The following is an 18,946-nucleotide window of genomic DNA, read 5'->3' as shown; positions in this document are numbered from 1 at the left end:
AGCTGGAAGCAGACAAGGGTCCTTGCACCCCAATCACATACTGAATGCAGGGCCACCCAGAAGTCAGTTGAGTGCACCTGAGGCTGCTCTGCCGGTGTATCCTCTACGAAGGCAAACAGAACCTCAGTCTCGCATTGAAGGAGCCTCTATCTAATGAGGAGACACCTGACTCTAAGCCCAGGGGCAATAAAAGGCATTCATTCAAAGCGCTGGAAATAAGCAGAGAGGAGAGAGAGACAGACTCCAGGAGGAGGAAGCACTCAGGCCAGGCCTTGAAGGACAGAAAGCAGGACTTAACAGCTGGAAGGATGGAGTGAAGGTCTCAAGGCTGTGAGACCTGCTTGGGCACAGGCACGGGGGTGGGAGAGTCCATGGTGCTTGAAGCCACAGCAGTGTTGATACGGGCGACAGCAAAGTGCTCTAAGAGCACCGTTCAGGAGCAGGCATTGTGCCTGGTACCGAAGGTTCCCAGGAGTGCTGGTGTGATCTGGTCACTACCAGAAGACGGCTGAGCCATTACCCATGTCCCTGAGTATTAGGCCCTGCACCAGTCAATTCAGGTTAGAGGGGACTCTCACAGAGCCCAGGTGCCGCTGCAGCAGAGGAGGAGCTGTGTGAGAGGCAAGTGGCTGAACTCTGCCAGGTGGAGTCAGGGAAGACTTCTCAGAGGAGGCAACATTTGACTTGGGCCTTGACATCTATGTAGAAGTTCACCAGAGACCGAAAGAGAGGGCAGGGCCCTTCCAGACATGGAGATGGCCTCCTATACCTGGAGGAAGAGTGTGACCAGGGTGTTGGAAGTGGAGACAGGGAAGACAGTTATCGCAGCAGCACTGCACACAGGCCCCTGCCCCCTCGGAAACACCCAGGAGGAAGCGAGATCCAGGCTGCCGGTCTGGAAACAACTCTCACCTGCCTTGAAGATGCAGCAGTTGTTCTTGCTCAACCACCTAGGGGCCGTGGGCCAATCCATTGAGTGATCGTTGCCATCTCACTTCTCACCCGCCCCGTGCAGCCCGGAACCAGGAGGACACTGGTCTGTGCGGTGGTGCACTCAGACCCAAGCCCGACCTGAATTCCTGGGTGATTGAATCAGGGGCCCCAGGGGAGACATCAGAGCGCCGGATGTCCTCATTAAAATGTTTTTTAATAGCGGTTTCTAAAGCACTTTTATTACCGTCTCCATTTGGAGATTTAATTTGAGAAAAGGAAATGGAATCATTTTTCTGTGCCCGTGTTTCCTAAGAACAAAACCAATTCCTGTTCTCCTTCGAGCATCCTGGAGAGAAGAGGAGGGAGGTCTTCACGCACACAGGCAGGGCTGGTCCTACACAGAATGCAGTTTTTTCGGGGAGGGGTGATGGCCCTGCTTGGCCCAGTTGCCGTCCACTGTGCAAGGCTGTCCCTCCAGTGCCACGCGGAATAACTGCCAAGATGTCTTTTCTTGCAGACAAGCCACCACCTGGACATCAAGTCTGAGATGACGGCAGCTCTAAGAGGTCAGTGTGATTTTTGATCAGGAAAAGCGTGTGTACTCAGAAATAAGTCCAGGCCAGCAGGACGCTGTGACTGGTGGGCCAGGGGGGAGATGCCCACTGTCACGTTCATGCTACTAAAAGGAATGGGACCCACTTCTCCCTCCCCCTTTCCTGTGTGGCGTTGTCTTCTTATTTCACAATGAGAACACACTGGAAAAATACAAACGTTCAAATTCCTCAGCGCTAGAGTTTCACTCCTGGAAACTCATCCTAGGTAGATAATTCTGTATGTTCCTGCTAGTGCATCTACAATAGTGAAAAACTGGGGGAAACCCTCAATATTGTTAACGAGCCCATATAATCAGTGAAATACAACATAGTCATTAAAATGGTACTGAAAAACGCCATGCAACAGCATGGGAATTACCATGTTCTACTGAGTTTAAAACTGTTAGGATACGGGCCAGGCATGGTGGCTCGTGCCTGTAATCCCAGCACTTTGGGAGGCCGAGGAGGGCAGATCACAAGGTCAAGAGATTGACACCATCCTGGCCAACATGGTGAGACCTCGTCTTTACTAAAAATACAAAAAGTAGCCAGGCGTGGTGGCGGGCGCCTGTAGTCCCAGCTACTCGGGAGGCTGAGGCAGGAGAATTGCTGGAACCCGGGAGGAGGAGGTTGCAGGGAGCCGAGATCATGCCACTGCACTCCAGCCTGGTCAAAGAGTGGGATTCCATCTCAAAAAAAGAAAAAAAAAAAACTGATAGGCTATGGAATGTTTCGTATAATTATAACTGTATGATTCTATGTGCACGTCTGGGTCTGATCTGCAACTTAGGCTAGGGCAGCAACTAAAGTACTAGCCATGGTTACTCAGAGAGATGGTAACATGAGTGCTTTTTTTTTTTGGTTCTGTTATTTTTATTATTCATTTATTTATTTATTTTTGAGATGGAGTCTCGCTCTGTCACCCACGCTGGAGTGCAATGGCGTGATCTCGGCTCACTGCAACCTCCACCTCCTTGGTTCAAGCAATTCTCCCACCTCAGCCTCCCCAGTAGCTGAGATTACAGGCACCCACTATCATGCCTGGCTAATTTTTGTGTTTTTGTAGAGACAGGGTTTCTCCATGTTGGCCAGGCTGGTCTGGAACTCCTGACCTCATGTGATCTGCCTGCCTCGGCCTCCCAAAGTGCTGGGATTACAGGTGTGAGCCACTGCGCCTGGCCTATTTTTATTATTAAAAAGAAAATTAAGCCACTACCTGACCAGACAGAATTTTCCTGGGCCTTCTTTTACTTCTTTTTATTTCAATAGTTTTGGGGAAACAGGTGGTATTTGGTTGGGTCTTGTTTAAGCGCAGCTTACTACCCGCAGCGTGGGGGTGGAATGGGGGTCCCAAGGATTTGTTTAGTGTTGTGTTTGGATCAGGTGCTTGATAAAAACATGTAGAACATCTGGATGGTGTTACCTTTAAGACCGAGCTGCTATTGAGATCTGTTCATCTAGTGGTTCTTATTTCTAGATTCTATTCTTGCCAGCTGTGTGGTCTTAGATGAGTTCATTAACCTCTCTGAGCCATACACTCTTTAACAGGAGGAAAACATGACCTTCCTCTGGAATGTCTGGCCCCTGGCACATAGCATGATGTCAGTACACAAGCAGAGAAAACTGTTCTCAGTCTTTGACGCCTCAGGATGGGCCTGTCCTTCTCTACCTTGGCCTTCTGTCCCTACACCCTGACTTGGCACCTGTTCTCACAGTTGGAGAGGCACAGATCCCAGCTGGTCTGCTTCTGTCACTAATTTTCTCTCTGTGGCCCCGGGCAAGTCTCCTCCCCTCTCTGGCTCAGCTTCATCCCCTTTCGAAGAAGGACATGTACTAGACCGATTGGGTTATTTTTTCACTGGACATGTCTGGAGGGCCACCATGTGCCAGATCCCACATAGGTGTTTCTGGGCTTACGAAGCTAAGCCGGCTTGCGCAGGCTGTGGTCCCTGCATGGAATGAGCTTGCAGCCAGGTAGGGGAAGGCGAGGCAGGCAGGCAGATTTCTGGGATGTTCCAAGATCATGAGAGCACCATCAGAGGCGTGTGGGTGACATGCTTGGAGAGCTCAAAGGCCTCTGAGAGGGCCTCTGCCCCGGGGCATGGGATCTAGGAATGATCTGGGAATGGCTAGAGAGTGAAGAAGGTTATGGCAGGGCCCAGACACTTGTAGACTTTTCACCTAGGTTCCTGGGTGGAGGCTTGACTGAGAATTTTCCCTTCCAGCTCAGACATACCTCTTGAATCCTGAAATGGACAGTGTCCTCCAAAGCTCATCATCTTCAGAGTCCTGGCCTGTTCCCGAGCCGGAGTGGCCAGCACAGACAGCCCAGCTGGATTCTCTGAAGGTGAGAAGGCACCTGTCACCTCATTTCCTAAATGAACTTTGTTATTGAAAGTACAACACATGTACAGCTTAGCAAATTATCCAAGCGATATACACCTGGAAAGACAGCACCAAGTCAAGAAATAGAACACAACCCACTCCCCAGCAGCCCCCCAGGTTTCACCCTCAGTCTCTTTCTATGGTCTCATTTCAATGTTTGTTTCTGGTCAAATCATGTGTCCTAGGTCTGGTGACTTTTTTTTTTTTTTTTGCTCTGTTGCCCAGGCTGGAGTGCCGTGGCACGATCTTGGCTCACTGCAGCCTCTGCCTCCTGGTTTCAAGTAATTTTCCTGCCTCATCCTCCCAAGTATCTGGGGATTACAGGTGCCCAACACCACACCCAGCTAATTTTTGTATTATTAGTAGAGATGGGGTTTCACTCTGTTGGCCAGGCTGGTCCCAAACTCGTGACCTCGTGATCTGCCCACCTTGGCCTCCCCAAGTGCTGGGATTACAGGCGTGAGCCACCACTCCCGGCTGTCTGGTGACTTTTAGTGGATGCTGGACCTCGTGTATGAAACATTGACGATACAGTTTGAGGCCTGACAGTATCTCCATCCACAGAGGACTTCCTTTGTTCTGGTCAGGGCAGATCATCTTCCTCACACCAGGGCTGAGTCGACGAGGAGTTCCAGTGCTCAGGAGGTCTGCTGCGTTTCTGCTTCACGCTCACTCCTAGGGCATAAAAGCCTGTCGAGTATTTCAGAGCCCTTTCCCCTGCTGGACCGAAGAGGCTGCTCAGAGCTCTCATTAGCGTTTCACCTTCTCAGTTGGCTCTTTCCTGCACAGACCCTGCCTTCACCTCGAGGGGAAATACGTCCTCAAGTGTCCTGCCCGCTTTTCTTGGCTTCTCTTCTGTTTTCAATTTTGGTCCCACAAGTCCTCATATCCTTGGTAGCTCTCAGATGGCTCCAGACAAATGTTTTGCTACAGTCCCCCTAGCTTTTCTAGTTGCCCTTACTGCAGGTTTGGCCCTGAAGATCCTAATCAGTCATTGCCAGAGCAGCACTCCCCTCTGTCTTCCCAGAGAAAACTTATTTTACTTATGAGCTTTGGAGTCTGGCAGATCTGAGTTCAAGTCCCAGTCCTACCCCTTTTTAGTTCCGTGTGACGTTGGGCAAGTACTTCCTCTGCCTGCACGTAACTCTCAGCTGTGAAATGCGGCTGCCTGTCTGTTACTGTTAGGAGGAGAAATCAGGCAGGCAGAGCTGAGTGTGTGCCTGGCACATCAGAGGTGCTCACAGAAAAAAAAAAAAAAAACAGAAAGCAGCCGTTACTCAGAAGGAAAACTGCTCTTATTTTATTTCAGCTGATTGTATTTTTTCTCCCTTCTTTTATCCCTATGGCTTCTTTCCTGCCTCCATGATTACATTAATTCATTTTATCTAAAAGATGAAAGAGACAATAATATTTACCTCGCAGACTTGTTGGGACAGTTCAGTGAAATCATGTATATGAAGTATTTATTACAGTTCCTGGAATCAAAAATAGGGGAGGTATTAAAAAAAATGATAGCGATTGTTATTGACCTTAAACTTTTTTTTCCTGACTGGTAAATTTCATTTTAAATGACTTCTTATCTAGGAATAAAAACAAAGTTTTTATCATTCCTAGGTTAATTACCTCTGATTTTTAATTTTGATCTACCTTATCGGCAGTGGGTAGAAGATATTCCAGGCAGCCTGGGCGCAGTGGCTCACGCCTGTCATCCCAGCACTTTGAGGGGCTGAGGTGGGCGGATCACTTGAGGTCAGGAGTTTGAGACTAGCTGGCCAACATGGTGAAACCCCGTCTCTACTAAAAATACAAAAATGAGCTGGGCATGGTGGTGCATGCTTGTAGTGTCAGCTATTCGGGAGGCCAAGGCAGGAGAATTGCTTGAACCCTGGAGGCCGAGGTTGTAGTGAGCCAAGATTGTGTCACTGCACTCCAGCCTGGGCAACAGAGCGAGACTACATCTAAGAAAGAAAGAAAGAGAGAAAGGGAGAAAGGGAGAAAGGGGGAGAGAGAGAGAGAGAGAGAGAGGGAGGGAGGGAGGGAGGGAGGAAGGAAGGAAGGAAGGAAGGAAGGAAGGAGAAAGAAGGAAAGAAAGAGAAAGAAAGAAAAGAAAAGAAAGCAGGAAAGAGAGAGAAAGAAAGAAAGAGAAAAAGAAAGAAAGAAAGAAGGAAATAGAGAGAGAAAGAAGGAAGGAAAGAAAGAAAGAGAAAGAAAGAAAGAAAAGAAAAGAAAGAAGGACAGAGAGAGAGAAAGAAACAGAGAGAAAGAAAGAAGAAAAAAAAAGAAGAAAACATTTTAGGTGAAGGGAACACTTGCAAAGAGATGGGAGGGTGAGTGCCCATGAGGCATTTGGAGGCATGGCAAGCAACATCGCTGGAGCATGAAGTATGAGGAGGTAGAGAGGAGATGAGAAGAGGATAATGACAACAGTGATGGCAACAGCAGCAAAACAGAAAACACACCCAAATCTTACTGCGCCGGCATTGGCTCACCCAGTCCCACAAAGGGCTCACCAAAGAGATATCAGCATCAGCTCCAATTTACCTGTGAGAAAAGATGAGGCACAGAGGGGGCAAATTTCACCCAGCTCATAAGCGGCTGGGCTAGGCTGGGCTAGGCTGGGCTAGGCTGGGCTAGGCTGGGCTCCCAACCCAGGGCGCCTGGTTCCCTCTGACCCTCTGATCATTATGTGGCCAGATGGTGCGTGGCCTGGATGGGGCGGGGTTGGGGGAAAGGAACAGTCCCCTCCTCCCTCCCTCAAAGTTCCAATCTGGAGCTCAGTGTGAGAACAAACTCTACAGTGTCTGCTCTCGGGATACTGGCCAGAAACCTGTAGCAAAGTTCTGAGGAAGTAGGTGAAGTAACATGTTGCATGAACGGATAAACCAAAAACGCATCTCAATACCCTTATGGTTCCAAGTTTGTCAGGTGTTCTTCAGCTTTCGTCAAAGTCATCACCACAGACACAGAATCCCACTGGACTGGAAATGCTATGGACTTCTGTTTCTTTGCAGCAAGATAGCAGAATGTCAATTTAAACTTTTTCCCCATGCTTTGCATGGTACCTGGCCCGCAGGAGGCCTTCAGAAGCAATTGTTGGGTGAGTAGTTAGCCAGAGACAGGGGCCATCAGGCTCTTTCTCTGGAAGGCGCACGGCACCTGCCCCTGGTTCCCAGCACTACATTTTCGCTGCAGTCTTGGTTCTGTCCAGTCATCATGAGCATCTGGGAACACAGCTCCTTGCCTTGGGCAAAAACAGACCGCAAGCCACGTATCTGGGCTGGTTTTGGGGAAGAGCTTCGCATGCTGAAAACAAACTTGTTAAATAATGACACCAGGAGGTTCGTGATCTACAAGGAAAATGAGGCATGGAGTTTTGAAGGGCAGTAACTAAATTTGTCACATGTCACACAATTCTATTACTGTATGGTTGAGCTTAGCGAAAAGAGGAGAAGAGAGCTTAAGAGTATACAAACATGTCCTGAAAAAGCTGACAAATCTTTAGTGAATGAGGAAATGTTTAGCCCTCTGTAATGTCAGCCTCATCCTATCACTCACCCACTGAACATCCAACACTGCATCCCAGGGTTCAGCTGTTACTGTGGTGGGGGTTCATGCAGGCTTGAGAGCCATATGGCCTGAGTTCAAATCTTGCAGCAGCCTCCTAGTAGCTGTGTGGCCTTGGGCACATCACTTCACCTCTCTGAGCTTCTGTTGCTTCATCTGTATGATGGGATAATAATAATAACACTTATCTCCTTGGTATTTTGTAAAGATGCAATGAATCAATGCATGGAAAGCCCTTGGAAGGATACGTCATAAGAACTCAGTAAACTGTTGTAGATCGAACCCTAGGAAATTGCCAATATTATACTACTCTTTCCCTCAAAAACAGTAGTTTCATATTGCTTAAACTATCATTATTATGATTATTATTATTGTTATTATTTTGAGATGAATTCTCCCTCTGTTGCCCAGGCTGGAGGGCAGAGGCACGATCTCGGCTCACTGCAACCTCTGCCTCCCAGCTTTGAGCGGTTCTCCTGCCTCAGCCTTTTGAGTAGCTGAGATTACAGGCGTGCACCACCACACCCAGCTAATTTTTGTATTTTTAGTAGAGACAGGGTTTTACTATGTTGACCAGGGTGGTCTCGAACTCCTGACCTCAGGTGAGCCACCCACCTCAGCCTCCCACAGTGCTGGGATTACGGGCATGAGCCAGGCCGACTGTCATTATTATTATTATTATAAGATGGAGTCCAGACTCTATGCACACATTAGTCCGCCCAGAATGACCTTGCGTTTTAAACACATAACAGAATCCTGCTTCTTCCCAGAAGCCGAGCTCAGACACTGCCTCCATGAGGCCTTCCCAGATCTTCAGTGTGCAATCGTCACTTCTGTCCTGGAGGCTTCGTCAGCACCGTGGGTCTCTCTTTGGGCTTGAACACTGCAGCATAATATCGAGTTTATGTGTCTGCCTTCCCCACTGGATTGGAAGTGCTTTGAGGGCAGGGACAGGGTCAGGCTTGCCACATAGTGATCGCCGATTCCCTGCCTCTGCTGTCCAGCCTCTTCTTCAGCCGTCTTCCACCGGCAAGGCAGAAGGCCCTGCACATTGCAAACCTGCGGCTGCTCTTGCCTCCTGGGACTGGTGGAGAAGTTGGCTCCATTCTGCAGATCTGTCTGGCAAGGCACAGACACACCTGACACACCCTTTAGAGGAAGGAGAAGAGGCATTAGCAGGACTCACATGTTACCTGGTGAGGCGGTCCTTCCTGTCATTTGCAGAAAAGGTGCCTGAGAGGTGTGAGGTGCTGGTCGTGAAGGGATCACAGGCACAACAGTGACTGGAAAGGAGACGTAGAAAGAGTGGAGATTTGAAATCAGATGGGCTTAGCTTTGAACTCTGAGCCAGCCACTTCAGAGCTAATGCATTTAGTGAAGGCATTTAGAATCTCAAACTGTTAAGTGGGTTTTCATCTATAAAGTGGACCTGATGATAGCTTGTTGGGGGAACTAAGTGAAGGCAAGTAAGATGGCACATTTGGGGAAAGCCCTGAGATGTGCTGGGCGTGAGGTTTGCAACCAGCAAGACATTAGTTTCTCTTTCAAGGGAAAGTCACTTTCTCTCGTCACTGGGAAGCAGAAAATTTATAGAGGACATCCACTCTACAGGACTCTTGACTGGATTGTCAAGCACCTGCCACATGACGTGGAGGGGGAGGCTCACGCTGCCCCAATCTCATTTTCTGACCCAGAACACAGTGAGGACAGTGTGTGTCTCACTGAACTGTCACCAAAGGAAGTGAGCCAATGTGTGAAGAGTATTTGGTGCCAGGCGCAGAAAGTGCCCCGTAACTGTTAGCTATCCTTGTCGTCTCTTCCTTTGATTAAACGTGTGAACGGAGGGGCTTTTACAAACATTTGGACGCAGAGACCATTTCACTGTCCTCTTGCCTGCAGCTCCCTCTGTCCTTGGTGTCCACGCTTGATCCTGGAACGTGCCTGGCAGCGGTCACTGTGGAACCAGGACTCTCCGCACAACGTCTGCAAGAAAAAGGCGGAATGCCCTGTCCTGCCCTCCAAGCCGATAACGTCCCAGCACCCTCCGAGCTCCTGAGCCCAGCGAGGATCCTGGCTTTTCACCAAGAGCTTAGACAAAGCATTTGCAGCAATTCCCAGGTCCATAAATCACCGCTGGAGTTATAAGTGTAATAGGGCCACTCATTCTCCGGAGCCATTTCATAGACTCCATAAATATTTGAAGCAGAACCTTCAGAGAGTGCTTTAAGAAATTGGTAGTAATCAAAGTCCTCATTTAGTGGCAAGTGGTTTTGCCTTCGGCTTAGGGATTTTGTGTTCAATGTCAGAGCCTGAGAGAAATGCTGGCCTGTGCCTGGCAAATTCTGAGGAGTTTGGCTTCGGCAATGTCGAGGCAGCAGAGGAAATATTTACTGTACCAAAGCCTATTGAATGATTGGCCCAGAGGTTCTCAACTGGGTGCTGTTTTAGCCCCCAGGGAAAATCTGGCCATGTCTGGAGACATTTTGGGTTGTCACAGCTGGGACGCTGCTACTGGCATCTGGTGGGTAGAGGCCAGGGATGCTATGAAACGTCCTACAATACCCAGGCCAGCCTCCTGTGGCAAAGAATTACAGCCCGAGGTTCGCCAATGCTGAGCCCAAGAGCCCAGGACGGATCTCGCAGCTCTGAACATGATCAGCCATGAAGAATTGTTTTGTGATTTTTCTGCCCCTGGGGTCCTTCCCATGCTTTAAAGGACTTTTTTTTTGTCTACTAAGTGAAATCCCTAACTTAAATCATTACATATTTTACATTTAAAAACATTAAAACCAACCAGAACTTTCTAATCAGTCCATTCACTCCAGAAATGTCTGTCGATATCCACTGGATGCCAGGCCATGTGGTATGTAGGAGAAGAGATGAGTCAATGTTGATCCCAGCTCCAGGACCTCACAGGACAATGGGAGAGATACTCCTGTGAGTAAATCAGCAGGCACACAAGGGTCACCTGTGCCCTGAGCGACAGGATGAAGGCAAGGGTCACTTCTACTTGGCTTGGGAGAATTGGAAGTCAGCCACAAAGGAATGGCTGAGCAGCGTCCTGTGGGTGAGGTGGGAAGGGTGCTGCCATATGAGGGAACGCATGTGCAAAGGCCCTGAGGCATAAAACTGAACTGCAGATGTTCCCCTGGAGGGGAAGTGGGTAAAGCACGCGCTTGTCAAGCCAGCTACAAGCAGTCACTGCCTCGTTTCCATCCAGCACCCCTTCCTTCCCCTGAGAACAAAGACTCATGCCCCGAATCAGGTGGGTGACCCAGGAGAAGAGCACTTCCATCCTGAGGGCAGCCCCCCAAAGAGAGAGTCCAGGGGGCTTGGACGACACACACCAGACCCTGACCCAGGCTCACCTACCAGAGATGCCACCTCTCTCTTTGGGAAGGGGCCGAGGAGGGGCTTAAGGAAAAGCCCAAAGCCACTACCTCTCCAATTCTGTCCCCTCCTGGAAGTGGCTGTCCCTTCCAGGAAGGACAAACAAGGACGAGGACGAGGAACTGAGGGCTCCCCAGGAAGTATCAACGTGCGTAGATTTATTTTAACGTAGGTTAGCTTTTTGTTTGGAAATGAAAATTACACAAAGTTCCCACAGACTCCTCCCCGGGCTTCCCTTGATGTTAGCATCTCATGTGACTTATGTTGTACAATTATAGAAGCTAGTGGGTTTTATTTTGAGGAAAATTGGGGAGCCATTGAGACGTAAGAAAGGCAGCCTCAGCACATTGAGTTCCACCCTTTAAATTCGTTTATGGGGTTTTCTGATGGGTTAGCACATTCATCCATGTATTCCCGGATTGATTTACCCACAGATCTGTCTATTTATTTATTCAATATGCATTTAGTGACTGCTGTGCGAGTGTCTGGCTAGATGCTGCTGGGGAAGAAGTAAAGATGATGCTGTCCACCTAGGTTTTCAGGGACCCCCCTGGAGACTCTGTGGCCCCGTTACCGCCCCTCAAGGAATCCCCAGATTGAAAACCACTGCGGTGATCCCTTTGTCGGTTCGACCACCCCAGGGCTTCCCTATAATTTCCAAGCAGGAAGTGACCTGCAGCACTGGTTTGGTGATCCGCCTTCTACCTCGCTCTGTATTTTGGGACAACGTCATTAGCTTTAAGCATCAGGAACATGACGGAGAGAGAACAGAAACCCGGTACAGTTGAGGACAGCCAGCTGAGCCCTTGCTGAGCCAGCGAGATGCAGCGTGGTGCCGTCTCCAGGACTCCCAGGAGCTCAGACGTCTGGCGTCTTGTCACTTCATGCTCCCCCATGCTGTGCTCACGTGCTGGGCCTGGGCAGAAAGGCAACCCAGGAAATCCATTAAAGCAAGCCAAGATGACCTTTGCAGCTTAACCCAACGATCCCCTAATAAATCATGTTTCCAAGGCAGAAGCCACTTACTCTCTCAGGCTGTGAATTCCCATCTGGGTCTGTCTAGCACTTTGGGTCGGCTCAAGCTTTGTGCCGTGGCTCCCTGGGACGCTTTTACAGTGCAGGATGGCGGACTCCTGCATTCCCCTTGCCTGGTCTGTAGACCCCAGCCCTTGGAAGGGCACACAGTGACTCCTTGCCACCCATCAGATGCTCCAGGGCAGGACCTGCTCTGGCGACCCAGCGGGTTCAAGCAGGAACTTGGCACACAGGAGCTGGTCTCAGGCTGCCCCACGGCAGGGAATGACTCTACGAGTGACCTTGAGGCCTCTGGAGACCAGCCAGACATCCAGTCTGGCTCTGCAGCAGAAAACAATTTGTCACACGGACTGTCAGCAAACAACAATGGTGGACTTCCCTGGAGGCGGAGTCCTAAACCCTGCAAGGTAAATGCACCCTTCCCCCACTGCACAAAGGGGCCCCACCTCGGCTTTGAAGCAAATCAGAGGAGAGGGTTGGCGTGGCCCGAGGCCAAGCAGCAGAAGCATTAGAGTAAGGTCCCTCCCTGCTGCCTGGCTCATTTTCCTGTGCTCCTGGGAGGCCTTCTGCTTGAGCCGCAAAGGAGTTCTGCTCGGCAGATGTTTCTCTGAGCATTTGTCAGGACAGGTGAAGGCCTGGGGTCTAATCACAGGAGTCTCACTCCAGGTTCCTGTCCTCCAGAGTCTGCTCTGACTGAGTGACATGAACAGGGACAACACAAGGCCCAGGGGCCATGGAGTGGGCAGCTGACCAGTGAGCAGTCAGGGAGGGCTTCCTGGAGGAAGTGCCCTCTGAGTTGAGCCCTGGAGATGAGGGATCAGCCTGGGAGAGAAGGCCTCCAAGCTAGAAGAAATCATGAGCAAAAGCCCAGGTGGGGTTGGGGTAGGAAGTGGTGGTAGAGATACATGGCTTTCTGTAATCCTGGAGTGGAAGGTTCCAGAAGGAAGACATTGCCTTTTTTGTGATCCTACTGTGTGACCCTTTCTGATGTTCCCACAATGAGGAAATCACTTAACCACACAATTCTCACAACCTATCCCTGTGGTTATATGCAGGACTGTGTATCTGAGGGTAAATTGCTAAGAGGGAATTGTGGGTCAGAGGAGGTTAACGTTTGTCTTTTTGCTGGCCTTGACCAAACTTGACTCCTCACCTCTCTTTGAAGTTGTAGCAGTTTTTGAATCTACTTGCAGAGCTTGGGGGTGCCTGGGGCCCCCAACCCTGCCAGCACCCACCTGTGATGTGTGGATTCCATTTAGCATCACAGACAGGGCCCTGTGCTGATGGGGATGCTTCTGAGTAGGGGGGATGGGAGTTAGCAAGCAGGTGTTTGCTTCCTGCCTCCACCGGAGGAGCCAGCTCCGTTTGCATCTGCAGGTGCTCACAGGCAGGAGTGATCTCAGCTAGGAGACTGGGATCTGGCTGCCGGAGATGACTCCGGCAGAGCACTGGGCAGTTTGGAGGCTGGTGAGGGGCTGAGAAGTGGCCTTCGGGCTGAGCCAGGAAGGTTGATATGGTCCTGCGTTCCTATCCCCATCCACCACGCAGCGGCTGTGGACCCTCTGCCCAGGCCCCTTTAGGCCTGGCTTCCTCTTGGGAAAATGGAAATTACAGCCCTGTGACATCATCTTATCTCGTGGAGCCTTGAAAGGTATCACGTGGCCAGTGCCCGGCGGTGGCATTCACAGCCCAGGTGTGTGACCACCCCTCGTCCTTTCCCCTGTAACGCTGGAGGCAGGTGACCCAGAAGCCAAGCACACACCTCCGCCTGGCTTTGCATCCCAGCTCTTCCCCTTACCCCGCCTCTCCCCGCCTCGGTGATCTCGTCTGTAAAATGGGGATGCCTGCCTCCAAGGGCGGTGGTGAGGCGTGAGTGAGTTAGCATCTGTGAAGCGCTCAAGGGGGAGCCCTGTGACATGCTTAGAGCTACGGAAGTGCCGCCACTGCTTTATCTCCATGCGTGTCATTTTTAAAAAACAGAATGAAAACAAATCACTTAAGGTGTGGGTGGGAAGGAGAGGTGGGCGGGGGCGCTCAGAGGGAGACACGCTCACAGCTGAAGAGCTCAGGAGGAAGACAGCAGGGGTCAGAGGGAAGCAAGGCTGCTGCTTCGGGCCTGTGCACAGGGCAGGTCAGCGGAGGTCTGCAGGGGTTGTAACAAGCCTGTCCAGAGGTTTCCTTCTCAGCTTTAATCCTGAAAGTAACAGGAGTTCAACGCTTGTGGCTGCTGAGGCTTCTCTCGGGTCTCTCCCAGCCAGCATCTCTGGTCCGTTCCACTGGTCCGTCTTTTCTGGAACTGCCTTTCCCTTGGATTTGAGGGCCTTCTGGAGGTGGGCTGATCTGGGCATCTTCTGTTCCCTAAATGTCTACGTTTGTTTATCCGGAAGATTTTGCATCCCTGCTGCTTGGGCCAGTACCTTTTACTTGTTTTGACCCTTTTTAAAATGAACGAATCGAATACAGGCTGGCACGTGACGCTCCAGAGCCCTCTCCTCTCCATGCACTGCCTGCCCAGGGAAGCCTAGGTGGGAGTGGAGGTCAGCTTTGCTGCCTGGAGCTGATCCCCCTCCCCCATCCTCCCAGCGCATCTTTTCTCCTCTCCTTTCCCTCCCAACACATATCAACTCCCTCCTCTGCTACAGAACCTCAGCCCATTGCTCCCTGGGGCCCTCGAGCCATGGCTCTGTCTGAGTGGCCGAGAGTAATTTAGCATCAGGCAGCAGGTGTGGGGCTGAGAGCAGGGGTTGGGGGAGCTGGGCTCCCAGCTGCTGCTGCTTCCCCATGCCCAGCCCCGGGGCTGGGTTCCTGGTGTTTGCTGGACACTGGACCAGACCCCAGATCAATACCCCACCCCCAGCCTGACACACACAAGGGGACGCTGCAGACAGGAGCCTAGAGTAGCCACTCCCCATTGTCACTGATAGTCCATCCATGGCACACACACTGACTGCTCTGGGCCTACTGTGTGCTGCTGCTGTCCTGGGAGCCAGGGAGACAGAGCCAGCTCTTAGCTTGACTGCTGGGTGGGGCTCACTGTCAGGCAGCAGGAGCCAAAGAGGCATCGACCCCGCTCTTCTAGAGCTACTGCGTCTGGTTGTTCAGGTTGTGTCCTAAGCAAGGCACTTGGTCCAAGGGCAGAAGGGGCTGAAATCCAGCCATACTCTCTCCTTGGGCTGTGCCTGACTGGAGGAAACAATGCCTTTTTTAAGTTCCTGCAGAGGCTGCCTCAGTCATCCTGGCCAAGCCCTGCCACCTATGTCCATCTGGAGCGGCCATCTTTTTGCAATTCTGCACAAAGGCACTGTGTGGCCCAGCACAGTGGTTTTTGCTGACTCGACCTAGTGGTGCTGAGAAAGCAGCCTGGTGTGGGCAGGTCTTGGAGTCCCCGAGGCCTCCCAGTAGGGCCCTCCAGCTTGTACAGTGCCAGGGGGGCTGGACCTGCCCCCAGGCGCCCTCCTGCCAGACTCAGGAGGCTGGCACTCTCCCAGGACCTGGCCTGCGAACAGTCCTGCTGTGGGATGATGGGACAGTGCTCTCTGCTCACTGGCGGGATTAGGATACTGCTGTCACTGAGTCCTGCCTTTTATCCCCAAATAGTCCCAGCACCTGCATCCTGGGTCCTCCTTTAGGAAGTTACTGTGACTCCACCCATGCCCAGCTTGAGGCCAGTTAGTACAAGGACCCAGGGCAGTGGGGATGATCGCGGGGCTGCTGCTTCATAGCTGTGTGTCTCTAGGTGAGTCATTTAACCTCTCTGTGTAACTCAACTGTAGCCGCAATATTATCGTGTAACAAACCAGCCCAAACTCAGCGACTCCCAACCATTTTGTCTTACTCTGCGGTCTACAGCTTGGTTAGGGTTCGGCTGATCAGGCTGCGCTCAGCTGGGAGGCTTTGCTTCGGGCAGAGGGCTGGGATTCAGGCCCGCCCATGCCCCGGGAAGTCGTGTGAACATCAGTGGGGTGGGGACTCACACTCCTCTGCTATGGCAGGACGAGGAGGAACTGACGGCATCCAGCCTCCGGCCTCTCACAGCGGACCTAGCACACCTCATGCAGGACAGGGGTCAAGACCAGAAGCAGCCATCTGAGAACAGTGCTCATCACAGAGGAGGCTCCAAGCAGCTTTCGGCTCCCTTTGGCTCTTCCTCAAATATCTTCACAGTGGCATAAAATATTTCCAGGCAAAACCAAAACTTATGATAGGGAATTCAAGTGGAGTCAGGAGTGGACGCACACAGCCGGTGCCAAAACGAGTCGTTCTTGGAGGCGGGAGTGCCCGGTGCGGGTAACTGTGCATGTCCGGGGCCTCTCTGAGTGCGCTCCTTCCTCTCCCGGAAACCTGGCTTTGCTTCTGGCTTCTCCCTGAGGATCTAAGCAGAGATGTGCAAAAAAGAACGATGGAGTCGTCAAAGGAGCCAGCCAGTTTCTTTCTTTAGCACTTGGCCTTTTAGGAAGTTTGGAATATCTCCCCCCAAGTTCCCTTAAGGCAGGGAAGTGGTGAGGGAAGGGGTGGATGGAGTGGATGGAGGTCCCCAGCCAAGGACCTTCCACCTTTCCACCCGCAGCCAGATAGGGAGTGGTGGTCCCTTGACTGTGCCACCCACAGCCAGAGACCAGCCCCGCTGCTTCTGAGGAGGGGTCAGTCAGTGCTCACGCGCTTCGCCCTGCTCCCTCGCTCTGGAGGCACCTGCTGCCCCCACTGCCAGCCCTTCCAGGATTCTGGGGTGCAATTCGGCTGGCTTCTCATTGGCTTTCTGTGCAAAATCAGTAGAGCAAAGAAAGCTGAAAAGTGGCTTAACTTCTTTTCTCTCCTCCTCCTTGTCTGTCTATCTATCTATGTATCTATCTATGTATCTATCTATCTATCTATCTATCCATCTATCTATCTATGTATCACCTATCCATCTATCTTCAGATCCCCTCCATCAGCAGGTCTTGTCGCCTCCACCCAGGATCCAGCTGCCTCTTAGGACTCCTGACCCTGGTTCGTTGGTAGCTCCATCCCCGGTGCCTAGAACAGTGCCTGCCTCCTCCCAGGGCTCGATACATGCTTGTTGAATGACTCCATGAACTAGTTGCTTTGTTTTATTTGAATGGCACTTCTAAGCACATATTTTATTGTATCTCACTGTCTCAGTGCAAGTTCTCTTAGATGAGAAAATATTATCATCCTTTTTATTTTTGCTTTGGGAGTAGAGGGGGTAGGAAGGCAATGGTTCAGGGAAGAGCAGGGGAGGAGAAGGATTGGAATGCAGCTCCCCCTGCACCTTGCCACATTGCCACCTGCTGCTGAAGGAGGAGAGGGCCCGGGTTTCGCTGGGGTTGGGGAAGAGGTCTGGATTAGCAAGAATGTAGGTTGGACAGAGAGCGAACGCATTATAGGAAGGAATGGAGAAGAAACAGGAGGTGCAGAGGGCGGTAGAGCAGGGAGACTTTAGACTCTCTTCAGCTTTGAAATTTAATTTTTCTGTTGGAAGGACTGTTATTTATTTCATACCGTCTGTCTTGGACCATTTATTATGGAATTTTATCTGTGCCATTATTATTAGGGCCATAAATTTCACCTCATAGATAAAGTGACTTCCTTTCTCAGCTTCACATTTGTATTTCTTAGTTCATGAGGGTTATTATCCGAGTGTTGGTTTGCAGGGTAATTAACAACTTGGAATGAGGCAGGCTGGGATACCAGTACCAGATCTGTCATTAACTAGCTTTGGGAGCTAAGGTGACATAACCTCTCTGAGCCTCAGTTTCTCATTCCAGAGTCTCTCCTGCTTCACAATCATGTGCCACCCACCCCCACAATCATTCCCTCAATGCAGGTGGCTTTACTCTATTGTTATGAGAAAAGTCACTTGGTTTAGCTATTTCACACTAAGTTGTGAATGACTGATAGTCTCTCAACCTTGTACAGACAACTACCTTTTGTAGTTTGTAAAGAGGACGCTCATGGCATAGAGAAAATTTCAGTTGGTAGGTTTGGGAGGAGTGAGATAGAATGAGGGAACTCTTGACGGGACTCTAGTTCTGGTCCAGAAGACAGCCAGCCAGCCAGCCAGGAGCTGTGGGTCCATGAAAACCAGGCAAGGAAAGCACGTGCTGCTTTGGGGATGACATTGTGGCCATGAGCCTCTACTGTGTTCTGCGTTGTGGGCTGAGCACCTTGTCTCACTCATGCTTATGCTGACCTGGAGGGACTCTTGTCACTGCCTTAATGCCATGGGTCATTCATTCATTCATTCATCCACCCATTCATTCATTCATTCCCATGGCCAATGCTTGCTGATCCTCTCCTATGTGCAGTCCTGCTTCTTGGTGTATGGGATTCAGCTATGAACAAGTCATCAAGAAGAGAAAGGCTACACACAGATTCATATATATTGTATAATTTCAAGTCCTGATGGATGTTGTGAGGGGAGAAAAACGGGGGGTGGAGACAGTGGGTAAGAAACAAGGAGGTGAGCTTTTCTATTGGATGTTGTCAGTCAAGGCGTCCTGGAGGAAGTGCCATTCTGAGTGGAAAACTGGTTGAAGAAGGAAGGCAGGAGAGAGGTGAAGTAGCTTGCCCAGGAGAACTCAGCGAGTAAAAGAACAGATTCAGCCTCATTTTTGAAAATACTTTGTTTTGAAAAATTTCGAACCTTTACAAAAGTACACAGAATAATAAAAGGAACCTCACATAGTCATCAGCAACATCGACAATGACCAATTCAAGAACAATCTCGTTTCATCTCTACACCACCCCCTTCTCTCCAATCATATTATTTTGAAGCTAGATATCGTATCATTTAATTCATATTTTAAACAGTCATGATACCACTGTCACACCTCAAACAAATGACGACTCCTTCGCTTCATCAAATATCCAATCAGTGTTCAAATTTTTAAGTGGCCTGTCAGATTTATAGTTTAAAAAAGTATTTGCAGTTTGTTTGAATCAGAATGTAAATAAGGTCTTCACACTGTGATTGTCTTTCTCTGTGGCAAAATATACAGAACAAATAGGTTGGTGCAAAAATAATTGCGGTTTTTGCTATTTAAAAG

The 18,946-nt window shown here is 50.3% G+C and overlaps 1 protein-coding gene across 1 annotated transcript in view; it reads left to right on the top strand.

Moving 5' to 3' along the window:
• Positions 1–9,620, top strand: part of LOC105555278 (chromosome unknown open reading frame, human C4orf50) — a 29,152-nt gene extending 19,532 nt beyond the window's left edge. The window contains exons 5-7 of the mRNA XM_012002136.1: positions 1,451–1,499; positions 3,752–3,873; positions 9,375–9,620. Coding sequence (XP_011857526.1) covers positions 1,451–1,499; positions 3,752–3,873; positions 9,375–9,620 — 417 coding nt within the window. The remainder of the gene's footprint in view (positions 1–1,450; positions 1,500–3,751; positions 3,874–9,374) is intronic.
• Positions 9,621–18,946: the final 9,326 nt, after the last annotated feature.

This window comes from Mandrillus leucophaeus, unplaced genomic scaffold (assembly GCF_000951045.1).
Source record: "Mandrillus leucophaeus isolate KB7577 unplaced genomic scaffold, Mleu.le_1.0 Scaffold68, whole genome shotgun sequence".
Taxonomy (NCBI): Eukaryota; Metazoa; Chordata; class Mammalia; order Primates; family Cercopithecidae; genus Mandrillus; species Mandrillus leucophaeus.
This window is presented reverse-complemented; position numbering and strand designations above follow the sequence as displayed.